The sequence below is a fragment of the Syzygium oleosum genome, unplaced genomic scaffold (assembly GCF_021117445.2).
Source record: "Syzygium oleosum isolate NSW1041296 unplaced genomic scaffold, Sole_v2.1 Sole_v2.14, whole genome shotgun sequence".
Lineage (NCBI taxonomy): Eukaryota > Viridiplantae > Streptophyta > Magnoliopsida > Myrtales > Myrtaceae > Syzygium > Syzygium oleosum.
In genome coordinates, this window is record NW_026607498.1 from 91,773 (window position 1) to 104,308 (window position 12,536).

The 12,536-nt window shown below is 43.0% G+C and overlaps 2 protein-coding genes and 1 pseudogene across 3 annotated transcripts; 2 read left to right on the forward strand and 1 right to left on the reverse strand.

Moving 5' to 3' along the window:
• Positions 1–366: 366 nt before the first annotated feature.
• Positions 367–933, forward strand: LOC130139907 (kiwellin-1-like). Its single transcript, XM_056317904.1, has one exon. It carries the CDS (start codon positions 367–369, stop codon positions 931–933), a length of 567 nt encoding a protein of 188 aa, XP_056173879.1.
• A 2,626-nt stretch (positions 934–3,559) lies between these two features.
• LOC115668649 (riboflavin synthase-like) lies at positions 3,560–5,323 on the reverse strand (annotated as a pseudogene).
• A 4,265-nt stretch (positions 5,324–9,588) lies between these two features.
• Positions 9,589–10,712, forward strand: LOC115667777 (probable BOI-related E3 ubiquitin-protein ligase 3). Of its 2 annotated transcripts, none has more exons than XM_030589320.2 (2): positions 9,589–9,971; positions 10,147–10,712. In XM_030589320.2, the coding sequence occupies exons 1-2, from the start codon at positions 9,633–9,635 to the stop codon at positions 10,600–10,602; spliced, it is 795 nt and encodes a 264-aa protein (XP_030445180.1). In that variant the 5' UTR covers positions 9,589–9,632; the 3' UTR covers positions 10,603–10,712. The 2 variants fall into 2 exon arrangements, with proteins under 2 accessions (XP_030445180.1, XP_056173969.1); XM_056317994.1 differs by having other exon boundaries at positions 9,590–9,971; positions 10,153–10,712.
• The last annotated feature ends 1,824 nt before the right edge of the window (positions 10,713–12,536 follow it).

The window sequence follows — 12,536 nt, forward strand, 5'->3', positions numbered from 1 at the left end:
TTCCAATCTACATGTCTGCTATTCGAAATGTTCAATCATGTCTCGGTGATTCGGATGAGAATCGGACAAAGTCTCGGTCAGTGACGAATCCAAGTTCTTCTCATCGCTTAGAGGATGGACTAAGCACATATGAGATAGTAGTCAACTGTTTTGCGTCTCCGTAAGGCCGTATCGCTTATGTTGATGGGAAGTAACCATCGTTAGTTCCTTCTGTATCATGCAGCTTTCGATTGCCTTTGAAAATTGCCGTGCCATATTGTGCTGTCTTACTAGTACCGCCTTTGATTTCTCATATATAGCTCTACATGACTCCTGTTTCTAGCATCGAGAGATAAAGGGCCAGAACATCTTACATAGACACAGAAAATGAATAACTTTAGCTTGAAATGCTTGGGCTCATTGCTTCTTGTTCTTCTGGCTATGAGTTGTACGGAAGTTCAAGGTCAGTCTTGCAGACCGAGCGGCAGAATCAGAGGGAAGAATCCCCCTCCTGGACAATGCAACACCGGGGACGACTCGGAGTGTTGCAAAAACGGCCAAATGTACCCGATTTACAAGTGTTCGCCACCAGTGTCGGGCCACACCAGCGCCCACCTCACCCTGAACAGCTTTGAGGAGGGCGGAGATGGAGGTGGCCCATCTGAGTGCGACAACCAGTACCATTCTGATGACACGCCTGTCGTGGCACTATCCACGGGGTGGTTCGATAACATGAGCAGGTGCCTCAGGAACATAACGATCTACGGCAATGGGAGGAGCACCCAGGCTATGGTGGTGGACGAATGCGACTCGACCATGGGATGCGATGAAGATCACGATTACCAACCTCCATGTGACAACGACATTGTCGATGCATCCAGAGCTGTGTGGGAGGCCCTGGGGGTGCCCAAGGACAATTGGGGCTGGCTTGACATTACATGGACCGATGCCTAGTTCTTTATGCTATGCTTATCACATACTTATATGTAACTATCGAACGATCGATGTACTTAAAACAAATACCTGCACTAAATATAAAGATACTTCCTTTATGGATTATACGCAGCAATTCGAACTATGGTTGTGAGCATAGCTTCTCCATGCAGAATGTTGAGTGACTGTATAATTGCTTACTGGAATGTTTTTCGTCATATGTCAGCCTTGATGTTTAAGATGAGCTTAGCTATGATGATACCTGATTAAAGAAAATAAGCAGACGTGACGAAAAACGAGAGAGCAATGGCAAGTGGCCTGTCCAGTATGTGTGCCCAATGTGCTGCTGCGTATGAAAATGCTTCCAGTTAGAAAGTTTCAGCCCAGGAAGCATAATTCTGACGTTATTCCTTCTATAGCCAGTAAGCTAGTGCTTGTGCAGCTGAATTATGGGCACTGATACATGGAGTTAGGCTGGCTATTGAGAATGACAATTGCATATTGAGCTAGTTGCCGCTGGTGTTATTCAAGCTGTACAAAATCAGCACCCAGCATTATCAAAAATGTCTTCTCTTATCTTTGGCAGATTTTTATTTACCTTTTCTTACTGACAACTTGAATTTATCGATTGTTATATGAAAGTACCAACCTTTATTTGAGCGACTAACCAACTATTCTATAATTGAGTTACTAGCTAATTTTAGGATACCAGCTCTCATTTGAGTTGCTTACCAACATTTCTTGTTTAACTATTCTCCTATGTTTAATTAACATATATGGGGTAATCCGAAAATACTTTCGACTACGTTGTTATGTGCTTGCTTGGTGATGATTTTGCTTTATTCAACTTATTACATGGTGTCGTAAAGTCGCGCATGTGATATAATATATGAAACTTTTACTACCAAACTGAAAGTACTTCCAAGCTGGGATTCCAGTTGACATGGATATTATCATCAAAAGAAGTACTGGAAATAGCTAAATAATTGAAGTTCTCAGGTTAATTATATCAGCTCAAAACTCCTTCATAGTTGGACTTGGGGTGCAACATCTGAATTGGTCAAAATATCAGGTAATGACCACCTAGGACCTGCCTGGTCCCTAACTTGGCACATGTTCAAACTAATTTTTTTCTTATTTGGGTTGTAATTTGGAAAGGTCAACTGGATAAACATAATGTCTAATATAGTCAACAAGTTTATTGACATAATACTTCACTAGCTCATAATTCTCAGTAAATAAGACTACAGAGAGAGGAAACTACTCCATTGAAAAAAAAAACTAGTATGAAATTATCAAAGTAATGTGATTTGACAGATGATCTAAGCTAAAGGAACAGGAAATAAGTGGAAAAAGAAAGTCGCTGCTTGACATTTGACAGAGAAAAGCACATAAGAGAAGTGTGGTTCAGCTCCACCTCCAGAGAAAGGAGGTCGAGTGTAGAGAGACGTCATCGTTTCGGTTTCGCACGAAAGATGAAATGATTACGGCGGGAGTGATGAAGGCAAACAGCAACTCGGAAGAGATGGAAAGCCAGAGCAAAAGTACGGAACTTTGAAAAGCTTTTGAGCCGCTGGTCCCTCCTCTCCAACTGTCACACCATGTGACTTCCTCAGTCCTAAGTTTCTCTCTCTTGTTCTTGAAACGTTACGGGCCAAGACTCATTCGAGGATGCGAAAACGATGACATGCACCGGGCAAGTCGCAATCTATTGAATAGGTTGAGACCTTTTTATGCAAAAGATAGAACAATAGCAAATTCGACTTTGCTGAGATTAGGACAGAAGCCATGGAATTATGGTACCTAAACACAATCGACATTTCTAAATTTTTCTTAGTGAAATAGGAGGGCGTCACTCGTTGGTGCTTCAAATAAAGACATAAATGAGAAGAGATGGACCCCTTTCCTTCCAAGAAATGCGTTTCTGTTCTCAAGTTAGGGCAAGAACAAGAAAATTGTCCAGACCTGCAATTGCGCCTCACCTTTTGCCAGTGAATTACTGTTGCATGCCAATAGAAGGTCGTAGGGGTGCTAAACCGATCACCCAGATACATAACTCGGTTTTTACCATTAAAAGTTGACTAGGGGATTACTAGAAATTCATCACAGCCAAAAGGAAATGATGGTCCTCCATGGAAGCAACCTTGCAATAACCCGATATTCTTACAATAAGATGGAGCCACATATCGGCTGTTTATCACCAAGCTTAGCAAGGTACACAAATTTCAGTTCACAAGTATAATATAGACAAAGCCTTTTTCCTTCAATATTGCCTTCTCAATTTCAAGCACACACGCTATATTGCCTTCTCAATACCAAGTACAAAGATAAAGATCAATTCAAAGTTAATTCCACTTTCTCAATCAAGCAGACTGATCTCCCCATAAATGCTTCAAAAAGATCTATTCCATGAAACTTAATGACAAGCTTCTCCTCCTCAGGAGTAAAAGGGCCACGTTTAATGTCTGGACTGAGATTGTTCGTCCACCTTAGCCAGCAACTCAGCAACTCTTGCCGCAATGACGAAGACCTATCAAGTAGCAATGGCAAAACCATCACAAGTATATGAACTCACAATATCAGCATCTGTAACAAGCCATCTACCGCAAAACTAACAGTCTAATCGTGGAGAAAAGAAACAAAAGAAACAAAAGAAACTAAAACTTTAACATATTGGACAATGTAAGCTTACTGACGGGTAATGCTCATTGCTTGCGACAAAGAAAATGCGATCGACCTTCTAATCTCGGTCTCAAATCTTTCGGTTGAATAAACGAATGCATACATTATACTTAACACAAACTATCAATGACTTCATTACTGCCACTAAAACACGATGCACACATTGACTGCACAAATAGCTTCACTGAAAATTTAGAAAGAGCAAACAATGAAGAAAATATCTCGGTTGACATTTGCTGTGATGGAGGGAAGTGAAGTGCAAGGAAACAATGACACAGGCAGAGGAGAAAGAGGATGGGTCAGGAATTATATGCATTTCATTGCCTCTTACAATTTTTTTTCCAATAACACCTCGTTGCTTCTTTAGAATGTTAACAGGAAAAAGAACAGTTTAGTCAGTTTACCCCCTTAATTTTCAGCATATCTATTCCCTTAAACATGCAAATGGCGGCAATACAGAAATCATGACACCATATATAACTGGCAATTTTCAGTTTGTATAGAAGTATGCTATTCTCGGTTGAAGAACTTTTTTTCACAATAGCATTGAAATATTTTTATGATATTTATGTTCCCAAATAAAAACATATACTGTTCCTTAACTGCGAATTCACAAGTCCTAACTCACAATTGAACATAACTATTGAGTGGGATAGAAAATAAAGTGAACACAGAAACCATAAAAAGCACCACCAAGCGCAATATGATATCAAAATGCAATTCTTATGTCTCATGTTATGTTTTTCTCTAGACAAGTTAGTCACTACAACACTTGTACACCTCTACCAGGTCTTGCAGCTAGCGACTAAACTAGGTGATCATCGGTCGAACAACTGCATTCTCACTTCAAGAACTGACAGAGTCTATGCAAGCATGGAGTTACAAACCCCCTTTCCCATCTTATCACTCAAGCCCTCGCATGAAAGAACTAACGACTTTCTCGCCCGATACAAAACTGTGGTGCACGGCATCTGCAATGATTTATGCCACAGATCTTAAAATGAAATCACTAGCTTCAATGACAGACCGAGACAATTCCATTAACAGCGAACCAAACAGCTTTAGATTAGATTAATGCACTTTCACAATCAAGTTACCACCTACAGAGAGTGAGTGATCATCACCTTCACGATCGAGAAGTCTTCATCGAATCGACGAACCCGCTTCTGAGAAGCCTCTCCACATACTTCCCCAATATGTCCACCTCCAAATTCACCTTCTGCCCAACTCTCTTCATGGGAATGACCATCTTCTGCTGCGTATACGCCACCAGCATGAAATTGAAGCAATCCTCCCCATCGAACACGCCCACCACCATCAAGCTCGTCCCGTTGACGGCAATGAACCACTAGGGCACCACGTACCCCAGCAGCTCCTTCCCCGCCCTCACCTTCACCCACAGCGAGTCGGCCTCCGGCTCCATCGACACGATCTCCCCGGTCCCGTCCACGTGGCCCTGCACGCAGTGCCCGCCCATCCGGCTCGTTGGCTGCACCGCCCGCTCCAGGTTCACCATCGACCCAGCCCCGAGCTCGACCAGGGACCTCTTCCGCAGTGTCTCGGGGGACGCAATCGAACGGAGGCCCAGAAGTTGCCAAGGCTCAGAGAGATGGTGCGGCCGTAGGTAGACGTCGCTAGGGTTCCCCAAATTGACGCGAGCATAGACTTTGTGCTCGATCGCCGCGTCGGAAACAGCCAGGAATTTGGTGCGTGAGAAAGAGAGAGAGAGAGAGAGGAATCAGCCGACGAATCGTAAATCGTAGCCGCCCGATGGGGCTCCGGAGGCAACAACGGAGGCGGAGGTGCAGGCGGAGGGGGAGGGGCTCGGGATCCAGCAGCCGCGACGGGCCAGACACAGATCTGAACTCGGAGCGACGGCCGGGCTCTTGGGAGAGGCGGAGGCAGTGGAGAAAGAGAGAGAGAGAGCGTCTTCTCCCCCACGAGAGCAGGTAAAGAAGGCCTCCAAAATTGAAAAGAGGAGAGAGAAAGTGTTTTAAGCGGGATTTCAACTTTTCGCCCGTCCCTTCATTTTTTCTCTTTTTCTTTTTTCACGTCAAGTGACACGTGTCACTTTCTAAATGGAACAGATAAGCCACGTAAGACAATGACGTGGCAGTATCGTACTGCTAATATTTTCTCTGGAAAGCCAGAGCAAAAGTACGGAACTTTGAAAAGCTTTTGAGCCGCTGGTCCCTCCTCTCCAACTGTCACACCATGTGACTTCCTCAGTCCTAAGTTTCTCTCTCTTGTTCTTGAAACGTTACGGGCCAAGACTCATTCGAGGATGGGAAAACGATAGTGTCCATTGAATAACAATCTTTCTCGAATCATTACACTACCAGCAACACCAACGACGACGACACCCACTTGTTAAAATAACGTCAAGATTCTGCGGATTTGAGCAGAAGTTGGTGGCATGTCGGAGAAATTATTTGTTCTTTCTTTAGTTTATCATCTGCAGCAACAAACCAACCTCGTACGCTCGATGTATCTTGTCTGGTATGTTCTTTATGAGATGTTGCTTTTCTCAGTCCATTCGGAATTCTTTCTAGTTCTTCACTGTAGCGGAAGTTTGGATCTTGCTTGGAGAATTGTTGGTCGGACCGAGAAAGTGAAGATATTTTGCGCAGTGATTGGCTCAAGGTTCAAAGCGGCTTCACGAGTTGGTTTTTCAGTGATTTCGTTCATTGGAGATTGGAGATTTTTGTTTCTCTTCTTTTTCCATTGTTCGTGGTTTAAAGAGCTGATCGATGGGACATAAATACTGGGTTTAAGGTTGTTTTTTTTTTGTCAGAAGGTTTAAGGTATTGGAAGCTGGGTTTTTGCTACATCATTGATTTGGTTTCTGCTTCACTGACCCTGAGTTGACTCTGATGCTGAAGCTTCTTGGCTGGTAAGATACTGCCTGCTTCCTCTCTCTCTCTCTCTCTCTCTCTCTCTCTCTCTCTCTCTATATATATATATATATATATATATATATATATATATATTTATGTTTTATGTTTTGTTTGAAGAGGTAAAGAAACGAGCAACTTGTGGATTTTGAATGCTCTGCTAGTGATACTGAACATCTCTCTCTCTCTTTTATGTTTTGCAGAAGATAAAAGCCATATCTATTGCTCATTGCTAGAGTAGTGTGGCTTGATGCCCCGAAGGCCCCAAACAAGAAAGTGAGACACTAAATGACGTGGAACGTGACAAGTTTCGAGATTACGATATATTTTGTTTGTTATTTTAGAGCGCAAATGATAATCATTATGTTTCTGAAATGGATTTTTTACCAAATTTTTCTAATTTAATTCCCTAGACAAGTTTCTGAACAGAGATACACGTTTGATAACGACACAAAATTTCTCTTTCCAAAATAGAAATTCGTTTGATAGGCCTTCTTAAATATCTCCCCCTTACACTATTTTCCATTCAACGACGGGAGGTGGGAGGCAGTGGCTGGCAGGGGGTGGTAGTGGTCAACAGCAAGCTGCGGGAGGCAACTAGTGGGGGATGGTGGCGGGAGGCAACGGCCGGCAGGGGGTGGCGATGGCCAGCGAGGGGTGGCGATGGTTGGCAGTGGGCAGCAGCCACGTGTGGCAGGCAGCGGGAGGCGAAGACGAGCAATGAGAAGAGTTTTAATTTCTATTTTTTTTTTCCAAAACATAAAAGTAGAAAAAATTTTAATTTTCATTTTTGTTCTAAACTTATTTTTGGACTAAAAATGTGTTTCGAAAGTAGAAAAGTAAAATTGCGTTACCAAACGTATATCTGTTTCAAATATGTTCCCAAGAACAAAAAAATAGATCTGGCCAGAAATAGAATGATTATCGTACGCGCCCTTAAGATCTTAGAATTTTTATGTAATTATCTTAGAGGTTGGGATAATTTTATCACCTTTTTATCTTTTAGATCTAATTAGGGTTATACAAATATTGTTTATTTTGATATAGAAGTTATTAATTTAGGTTATCTAGTGGTATTTCTTAGGCTGCGTTTGGCAACACTTTGCCAGAGCCCTTTTGCGCCTTAAAGGCCATTGGGCAAATACAAATGATGTTTGACTAATTTTTTGGAGAATTTTGGAGAGATACAATTGCATCTCCAAAGACCTTTAGCCTAAGGCAGGTCCAAAGCTACTTTGAATTTTGAGGCTTGAGCATTTTCTGAATACAAATACATTTTATCACATCACATCGAATTTTAATAAATTAAAAAATGATGGCATAGGCCAAACAAAGATGGCATGATTGTTTAAAACAGGTTAAGTATAAAGTCCGCGAATTACCTACCATTAATTTTGCGGTGCCCCAAACGCCGTCCCGTTCGATTTTCTTCTCAAAAAACCCAACAATAAGAAAAGATTTCAAAGGAAAAAAAAATGATAGGGCCACATTAAAGTTTCCCTTCTTTATATTTCTTCATCTATTATGCCATAAGATATCTAATTAAACTAATGATGAAATAAAAAAGGACGAGTTTTTTGACTTAGCATTCGATGGGTGTCGTGCATGTACTTTGCATGGAGTGTTGTCTTTCGTTCGATTTGGGCGACGAAAGATGTCGTATTGTGACAATAGTTGTATCGCTTTATAAATTATTAAATATATATTACGAAAATCTGTTATATTAAAGTAGTGTTGTCTTTTATCGAGGCTAATTCCAAAAAAAAAGCAACAACTTTACTTTCAACGATAATTCTGATTTGAACTTTTTTTTATCTCAATAAAAAGCACCAACTTTTACTCAAGTCTCAAATCGAATATATAATTCTGACGGTTTCCTTTGTCGGCCGGAATTGATATTATAATTCTGATCGATCTGGGGGAGGGGCGCCCTCCCCCAGATCGGGGGCAGCAGGCCCTCGCCTGCGACTCGCCCGGGGCCGGCGAGGGTCGCCGGCCCTCGGGAAGGCCCAGGCGAGGGCTGCCGACCCTAGGCGAGGCCTCGCCCAGGGTGGGCGACCCCAGGCGAGGGCCGCCGCTCCTTCCCGGCGGCTGTGGCGGCGGCCACCGGCGAAGGCTTGGCCACGCCGCAACCGCTGGTTCTGTTTTTTTTTTTTCTGACGTTAATTGGACGGATTTATAACAGTAAGGCAGATTTGAGACTCGGATAAAAGTTTGAGGTTTTTCTTGAGATAAAAAAAAATTCAGGATATAATTGGGACAAAATGTTTGGGGTTTTTTTGGGAATTAGCCCGGCTTATCTTGTGAGACTTGATTGATTTTATAAATCATATGTTTTCATAATTGAAATATTTATTACGAAAAGATAAATAAATTGCACCTATAAAAAATAAATATATGAATTATCGCACCAACTCCGTATTTTAAGTAAGAACGTGCTCTACCTTAAACTTGTGAAATAGTATCTGCACACACATATTTATATTTTTCTCTAAAAATAATCTCCGACCCAGCCAATATTTAAAAATTAATTGAAGATTGAACATGTTTCTCGTCAATATGTTTCAAATGAAAATGTTGGTCAATTCTGTAGGTGAAAAGAATTCAAGAAAACAAAAAAATAAATCTTATTCACGACCCAATTTAACTTTTTATATGAACGAGGATGTACTTTTTTTTTTAATCTAGAACGAGGATGTCAAGAACGAGGATGAACTTGACAAGTACCTGAATAATAATAGCGGTACAGTTTAATTTTTTTTTCTTTTGGTCAATGGTACACTTTAATTTTAATCTGTGGGGAATGTGCCAAAAAGAATTAATAAAAAAAATAATGTCGATTAAAAAATAAAAAAAGAAACATTTAATTGTCACGGCGTGCGGCGGGGACAGGAGGGGGTCGGGGGGTGCCGCCGCCGCCGTCGCAGCCGCCGCCTCCGTGCAGCCACCTGTGCCTGCGCCGAGGAGTGCGTGCCGAGCCTCCCCCGACCGCCCGGCGGTCGCCGCGTGCCCGCCCGCGTCGTCGCAACGGTCGGGAACGCTCCGATATAAAAGGGCCAAGCTCCCTCACGCGCACACCACACGCCTTTTCTTTCTCTTCTTCGTCTGAAACTCTCTCTCTCTCTCTCGCTGTGAACGACTCTCATGGCGACCTGTTTCTACCCTAGCCAGGCGGCGGAGGATTTCATCCCTCTGCCGGAGACCACGCCGCCCGACCAGATCTCGCGGCCGTCGCGCCGCCGCCTCCGGAAATACCGCATCGTCCCCGAGTTCTGCGCCGCGAAATCATCGACCGGCGACAACAACGCCGCCGCCGCCGTCTCTGTCCGCGAGACCCACCACCGCAAGCGGTCCAGAGACGCCATCGGCGACGACCACTTGAGCGGCGATCGCTTCTCGGCGAATCACGATCCTCGGAAGATGACCAAGGCGTCGCCGTCTCTGGGGCACGAATCGGAGATCGACCCTTTGATTTCCCAACATGTAAGTAACGACCCTTCTTTCCTCCTTTCCTTTTTTAAATTTTACCGTTTCTCCTCGTCGTCGTCGTCAGTTTGTGTTGCTTCGACAAGTCTTTGATGGACTGACTAGGGTTTATGACTTGTTCTGGGATTTCCAAAAATAAAAATCCTGACAACTTTGTTCTCGTTCCTTACAGACGCAGGGGTTGGCCAGAAAAATCAAAGAAAAAGACGAAGAGATCGCGAAGATGCGGGAATTGAATCGGCTCCTCCAAGAGAAAGTGAAGTCCCTGTCGTCGGAGAACCGCATCTGGCGGGGCCTCGCCCAGGACAACGAGGCCGAAGCCGACTCCCTCCGTTCCACCCTCCAGCACCTCCTCGCCCGCGGCGGGGTGGTCGACGACGCGGAGTCTTCCTGCTGCGGCAGCAACGATGCCGGGACGGCGGGCGCGGAAGGCGGCGATGCTGCTGCGGCGGTGGAATCGCTGAGGCCGGGGCGGTGGTGCACGGGGCGCTGCTGGGAGATGGTGGTGCTGCTGCCGTGCAGGCACCTGTGCCTGTGCGCGTCGGCGTGCAGGGCCGGCCACCGGAACTGCCCGGCGTGCGGCTCAGCGATCACGGCGAGCGTGCACGTGAATCTGTCGTCGCCATGACGGTCGGAAGGGCCATGGGCTGGAAAGGTGAAAAGGAGAGAAAATAGGGGCGAAAAGGGGGAAAAGGAAAGAATATAGGGGAGGAAAAATAAATAGACCCTTTTTTCTTTTTTTTGATAGGAAGGAGAATAATGGGGAAAACCATCGAGAGGGATGGTTTTACATTTTTGTGTAAATACAATACAATACATAATAAATATTTTTTTTTCTTAATCATGCTGTTCCTATTTTTCTTTTTTGGAAATCATTAATTGATGATGCGAAATAATTTGTTGCCTTTCTAATCGCCCCTTTTTTTTTTATTTCTTTGCTTCACTCGAATATGAATATTATCCCAACGTATCCTCACGACATTAACAAATCTTTTTCTTTTTTTTTTTTAGGTAAGGTAACAAATCTTTTTCTTTTGTAGCTTAAACTTCCAAAAAAAATTAAGGAAAAATATTCTCTTAGGCTCTTTTGTTCTTCAATTTTGTGACTAGATGATAGGTCATTGACGCAAAATTCTAACACATAAAATGTCCGAAAATTGGTGATTTTCCAATAAGTGATGATATTATTTTAATCAATGTCTCAATAATTTTCTAAATGGGGATAGTAAATTGTTATTAATTCGTCAAAAAAGTACAGTGGGTATGCAACGGATATAAAGCACGTGCAAGGAAAAAGGAAGGGAAAAAAAGATAAAACAAGAAAGGAAAAGGGCAAGACATGGTTCTGATTGTACTTCCTCACTTCTCTCCGCGAGTTCATGCCTTTTCTTTTTTTTCCTCAAAATTTATATACTCATGTAATGTAAATATTAATACGTCAATTCACATGTATTTTTTACAAAATTTTTTAAATTTCGAGTACTATTTTAATTTTGACACTGATTGTGAATGAAACAATAATCGTTTCCCTCTTTTACGAGACTTTTGGAGCATGGAACTAAAGCACCACATCGATTTGAGGCTTTGTACATATCCAAATTTTTTTAACATGTATCAATCCAGTATGAATGGGATCCTATCCGATACATTGATGGGTTACAATAATGTCTTACGGGGCGAATAATCTCATGCTTCGCTCGGTTTTAGAATAGGTATCCCGAACAAATTTAAGGATACATAGATCTAAACGAGGCCCAAGTGCAAATGCGATTTCAAAGTCGCACATCCTAACAAAAATATTAAATTAAACATTTCAAGCAGTATACTTTTACCAAGCACAAGATAAAATTATATATATAGGAGACTGTGACAAATGAAAATACATGTACGAATTAGTTATCAATATAGAGCGATAAATTATACTCACAGCAAAACAAACCAAAGAGAGCGAAATCTTCTTGAGCACCATCCCAATCGCCGTCCAAAACAGCAAGACATCCCTCCCAAGCCGTAACCATGGACCGCCACTTACGACCCCATTTCATGATCCCGGCCGGTTCATTCCTTGTCATGATCATGATCTCCGCCTCGGTCTCTCTCGCTTCGACGGATCGCTTGCGCTCCCCGATCCCATTGCAGGAAAAAGCTGACCGGTTCGCCTCCGACAGCGTTCTACAGGATCGGCGTCGGTGATCTCCCGAGTGTGCTCCGCGTGATTGTGTCGGCACCAGTTGAGCCACTCGGGCTCAGGACAGCCTCATCTCTACCATCTCCACAATGCCGACAATGCCACAGTCTTAATGTCTTCTGCACCGTGGCTAATGAAATAAAATATGTAGACAAGCAATTTGTCAAGCACCTGATATTGAGCGCGGCAAGATTGCCTTATCGAAGATCTTACCATTTTTACCCGACGAGTGTTTGGACTTATTGGCGATGTAGCCGATATACACATGAAAGACGTGAATAATCCCGTCGATTGTGATGATCCCCTCATGTCCAAAGTCTCGACGGAGAAAACGGGCACTTTTATCGCTCGAACCGCTTGATATTTCTTTCATC